The sequence below is a fragment of the Bos indicus genome, chromosome 13 (assembly GCF_029378745.1).
Source record: "Bos indicus isolate NIAB-ARS_2022 breed Sahiwal x Tharparkar chromosome 13, NIAB-ARS_B.indTharparkar_mat_pri_1.0, whole genome shotgun sequence".
Taxonomy (NCBI): Eukaryota; Metazoa; Chordata; class Mammalia; order Artiodactyla; family Bovidae; genus Bos; species Bos indicus.
In genome coordinates this window covers 61474476-61480065 of record NC_091772.1, presented here as the reverse complement: position 1 = coordinate 61480065, position 5590 = coordinate 61474476, and the positions used below count along the sequence as shown (strand labels likewise).

General features: G+C 45.5%; 1 protein-coding gene across 2 annotated transcripts in view; it reads right to left on the bottom strand.

Moving 5' to 3' along the window:
• The window catches only part of TTLL9 (tubulin tyrosine ligase like 9), a 50575-nt gene that overhangs the window by 15046 nt on the left and 29939 nt on the right, over nt 1-5590 (bottom strand). For both annotated transcript variants that reach the window (XM_070801470.1, XM_070801471.1), the window contains 3 exons: nt 5368-5458; nt 4281-4321; nt 3382-3469 (listed from right to left, as the gene is read on the bottom strand). In XM_070801470.1, the coding sequence (XP_070657571.1) occupies nt 3382-3469; nt 4281-4321; nt 5368-5458 (220 nt within the window). The remainder of the gene's footprint in view (nt 1-3381; nt 3470-4280; nt 4322-5367; nt 5459-5590) is intronic.

The following is a 5590-nucleotide window of genomic DNA, read 5'->3' as shown; positions in this document are numbered from 1 at the left end:
TTTAATGTTCAATGAAAAAAAAGGTTATACTTATTTACTGGGATTGTTGCAGGAAGGGGGACCCCTCCCAGGGCCTGAAACTGAGCTCTTGTCTAACACTCAGAAATGAATCGTCCGAGGAGACACGTGCTGACAACGCAAGAGATTTTATTGGGAAAGGGCACCGGGGCAGAGAACAGTAGGGTAAGGGAACCCAGGAGAACTGCTCTGCCACATGGCTCCCAGTCTCAGGTTTTATGGTGATGGGTTGTCTTTAGCCAATCATTCTGACTCAGAGTCCTTCCTGGTGGTGAACACCTTGTTCAGCTAAGAGGGATGCCAGTGAGGATTCCGGGAGGTGGTTGGATATGTGGGGTCTCCTTTTGACCTTTCCTGAACTCTTCCGGTTGGGGGTGGCTTATAAGTTCTGTGTTCCTTACCAGGACCTCCTGTCATAAAATGCAGATGGTTACTATAGTGCCTAGCCAGGGTGGGCGGTTTCAGTCAGTGTGCTTCCCCTAACAGGATCACTCATATATAAAAGGGTAGGCAACAACAAAAATTTCAGAGGAAATACATCAGAAAGGTTATTTCTAGTGTGACTAGAAAAGGTTTCTCTTCCTCCCTCCTCCTTTTTGTACATTTCTCCTGGATTTTCCGATTTGTCTTCAAAGAGCTATACTTTTATTATGAAGGCTATATCCTTTAAATGTTTTATTATCTTTATTATTAAAGTAATGCATATCGGTTGCAAGAATAGTTCATAATATAGAGAAATGTTAAAGTTAAAAATAAATGTTTCTTGACCTGAATCCCAGGGACGGGGGAGCCTGGTGGGCTGCTGTCTATGGGGTCACACAGAGTCGGACACCACTGAAGTGACTTAGCAGCAGCAGCAGCAGCAGACCTGATTTTAATCTTCTAAATTTTTTAAAGTTAATAGATTCGTGAACCTCCTTTCATATTTTCTTCTAAACGGAAATGTAAAAGCAAAAGATGGGATTGTAAACACAGCCCGATTCTACACGCACATGTGGTTTCCACCTCACATTCTACCACAGACACCTTTTTTTTCCCCTGGCCGCACTGCATGGCTTGTGGGATGCTTGTGGGATATTAGTTCCCCTACCAGGGATCAAACTCTGGTCATCAGCAGTGAAAGCACTAAGTCTTAAACACTGGACCACTAGGGAATTCCTGTAGTTACCTTTCCATAACATTTCAATCACCTCACTGTATTCAACAGCTACACAGGATCACGGAAATGCTTTATCATTCATTTCACCATCCCTCTATGGTGGATTAAGCTGTTTCTGCTTGTTTACTATTAGTGTTGAGGTGAATATTTTTTCATTTTGAGTATGTGTATCTGATTTATGTATTTGAATAATTGTAAGTTATATATATATATAATATGTATATTTATTTAAAGTCAGCTAAATAATTTTATATATTAATATTATTATTTTGCAATCCAAAGTTGCTTTATTATTTTAAAAGTTGGTGTGTAATATCTGAAGCGAATAAGGCAAAATATTAATAACTGCTAAATCTGGATGGTAGATGCATAGATTTCTGTTACAGCCTTTCCTGCAGTTTTCTATATAATTTAAATATTTCAATATTTAAAAATTAAAAGCAATTAAACAAAGGGATGAAAATTATGTGTATTCACTCACAGTGAAAACAGCAAAGCCTTGTTAAACAGAAACTAGCCGTGGAGAGTCCTCAATTTAATAAGGCTCTATGGTGCCTAGAGGCAAACAAACATTTTAAAATGAGGGCAGGAGGACCAATAATGTGTACTGAGTAGTCACTCTGGGTTAGGCACTGTCTAAATGCTTTACATGTATCGTTTAACTTTATTTACTTTTAGGTTTTTTCCTTGGCCACATGGCATATGCGATCTTAGTTCCCTGGAATCAAACCCGCGCCCTCCACAGTGGAAGCATGGAGTCTTGACCACTGGACTACCCAGGGAAGTCCCTCATCTAACCTTAATAAGAAATGAGGTGGCAAAAAATGAAACTAAAATAAATTCAATGAGTTACCTATGACAAATTCTTGTTAGAATCACAAAATAAGATATACTGGAAATGCTAACGTTGGCTAAACAGAAGGAAACAAATTGTAGAAAATACTCAGGAAGGCCTAAGCCCTTCTGACATTCAGGGAATGCAAATGTATTACCTTGGACAGACACTTAATTGAATGATGAGATTAAGGCAGAGCGATGTGAATTGGCTAAAAGCATTAGCTGGATTGCCCAAGCCAGAAGCTTGGCAGCATCACTTGCTACTTCCACCTCTCCCATATGAAGGTAACCTAGTCCTGCTGGTTTATCTCCTAAATATTTATTTCTAGATCATTTACCCCTTTTCCTCTGATGCTCATGTCTAAAAGTCTTAAAAACAACGTTTGCTCTTTTTATTTTGACCAGATAATAGACTCACATAGTTCAAAAGTCAAAAGTATAAAAATGTATATAAGGAATATCTCCTTCCCCTAACCCCAACCCTGTCCCCTCCCATTCATTTCTCCTCCAAGTCAAATTCTGTTTCTAGTTTCTTGTCTATCCTTCCAGAGATGTCTATGCACAGATAAATGTATATACAGAGACATACGTTTTAACATGAATGCAAGCGTCCTTTCCACAGAGTTCTACACTTAGTTTTTTTCCAATGAACAATACATCTTGGAGATTATTTCATCAATACATAAGTCACCTCCCCTGGTTCCTTTTTACCAGCTGGATAGTATTCTGTTGTATAAATGAACCATTCATTCGGTTATTTCCGATTATTATTTTTTTCCCTCATAACAAGGCTATGCAGTGGATAATGTTTAAACCTCTCTTTTCCTATCCTATATTGTGAGTGTACCTGGAGGATAAATTCCCAGAAAGGAATTGCTGTGTCTGTGCATTTGTTTTTTGATAGAAATTTGCCAGATTGCCGCCTAAGCAGTTGTACAGTTGACACTTCACCAGCAATGTATATACTCCCCTAGCCTTGCCAATACAGCATGTTATCAAAATTTTCGTATCTGCCAATTTGGTAGAAAAGGCACTGTATTCGAGTGAATGAGTGAGTCAGTGACTAGGCACATAAAGGGATGTGAACATTTTCCAAAGGGGCTCAACAAGTCCAATCCTATGAATCAAATCAATGTGAAATGACAATCAAGCAAGGATGCTTGGGGTGAGTTGCTATGAGCATAGCAGGACTGTTTCCCTCAGGTCACTGGGGGATCTCCCACCCCCTCAAGACTGTAAGTTCCCTGAGGGAAGGGACCAGGGCTGTTTTTTTCACTGCTGTATCTCCTATTCCCTGATGGGAGTTTGGACGGGAAGGGCAGGGTGCCTGGAAGATGCTGGGGGCGGGTGGGGGAATCCTAGGATACACTGGTCATCGATGCTGTTCAGTGTGAAGCGGGTGTTGGAGAATCGGGCGAAGCCATCCCGGTACAGCCAGGCCCGCAGTGGGATGTACTATGGGGGAGGTGGGAATGGAGAGAGAGAAAAGGGAAGGAGGATCAATTCCAGCACTTTCACACCTCCTGGCTTTTGCACCTGCTGTTTCCTCCATCTGAAATGCTCTGCCTTCTTTCCCACATCATCCTGCAAGAATCTGCCCAAATATCAGCCTTCTGATTCGACCCCCTCTTTCCAGCGGGTAGGAGTGGGTATGGAGAGATGCAGAAGGGAACAAAATTAACGGGCCTTTCCTCTGCTCCACCACCACAAGTGACAGCCGCCAGACGGTGAGCTCCAGGAGGGCAGGGGCCGAGCCTGTCTTAGACGCTCCGATGTCCTGTGCCCAGCATATTGTACCATGAAGGTTTAAGTGTTGAATGCATGGGTGGAGGGAGTGCAGCAGCTGTTTGGTTAAGAGAGTCCGTTGTCAGGATCCGAATCCCTGCTCTGCCACTCACAGCTGTGTGACCTCGAGCAAGTTGCTCAACCTGTCTGATCTATCTCCTTATCTGTAAAATGAAGCAAACAAAAGAACCTACCTCCCTGGTTAATTAGAAGGACTGAAAGAAAGAAAATCTGCTCAGTACTGGGCCTGGTACTTAGTAGGTGCTCAATAAATGTTGGCTGTGGTTACCACGGATGACTGAACGGAGAAGGAAGGCAGAGATGATCCAGATACTGCGGCCTCTGAGATGGCCAAGCTTGGATCCGTTGACCACCCCCTACCAGACAGCTCACACGGGTGCCCCCAGAATGGCTGTCCTGTCCCCTGGGCCAGCTGCCCCGCCCCCGCCCCTAGGAGAGAGCACCTGTCTTGGTCACTCACAGACATCACCAGCACGTAGACACGCAGGTCAAACTTGCGGCCTGTCAAGCAAGGGGAGAATGAACTGGCATAACAAATACCGATGGTGTGTCCAGTGCCGAGCTAGGTTTGTGGGAGATGGCAGTGGACAGGCCAATGTGAATCCCAATAAAACCACAGGAGGTGCCACGTGCCTGCCTAGCCCAGAGTAGGTGGGGCCTTCAGGCGGGAGGCGCTGCCTGAACAGAGTTTCAGAGGGGACAAAGGGGGCTTGGTCCAAGGGCAGAGTGCAAGGAGACAAGGTCAGTGAGGTCAGCAGGGGCCGGTTTCTGAGCAGTTTTGGGGTCTTGTTTCAGCAACCATGGGAAGCCACTGAGGGGTGTCTGACCCCCCTGGCGACTGTGTGTGGAATAGAGCAAAGGGGACTAGACCCATGGGCGTCAGCGAGGAAGGAGAGGTCAGTGGCCAGAACTGGGTATGGAGGCGGCCAGCCAGGTTCAAGAGCTGCGTGGAGCCTTGATGAAGAACCATATGTGGGAGGAGAAGAGAGGGACGTTTCCAGAATAGTCTCCACCTTCTGGCTTGGTGAGGGGAGGACAGTTCTGTCCCCAGGTAGGGAGGCTGACGGGTGAGCCAGATGGTAAGGGGAGGACAAGGCTGGATTTTAGTCTTGTTGGGTTTGAGCTGCAGAGAGATGCTCGCAAGGGCATGTCACAGACTGTGGGACATCAGGGTCTGTGGTGTGGAGCAAGGTCTCAGCCGGAGACAGAAATCTGGGAGTCACGGGATCTGGGTGGTGATTAAAGTCATGAAGAGGATGGGGGTCACTGGGGGAGGGAGGGGTGGAGGAGAGACCCACGGAAGTCCCCAAGGAAGGACAATGCCTGAGGAAGTGAGAGGGGGCAAGTGATATTAATGCTATTCCATGGGGCCCCTTCAGAGCACTGGCCCCTCTTGGTCAAGACCCTGCAGGACAGGGTTCCATCTTTGCATCCAATCATGCCTGGCAGCAGGCTGAGCCCATGACTGGCTGCTGATCCAGGCTTGTTGACTGACTAACCAACCAACCATCCTGTAGAAGGGCAGGGAGCAGAGACGCACATCTCACCTCCTATCAAGTAGGGATTTTCGATGTAACGCTGAGCTACATAGTTCTCCACGGGAATTTCATCTTTCTGGTCATCAGAACTTCTTGTGTCCTAGTTGTAACAATAATTGTTATTAACATTTTGGGGGGGGAGCATTTCCTGTGTAAGAGGCACTGGGTTAGGCACTCTACTTTGGGTATATGATCTGATCCTCAGATCAACCCTGTCAGGAAAGTACTAATG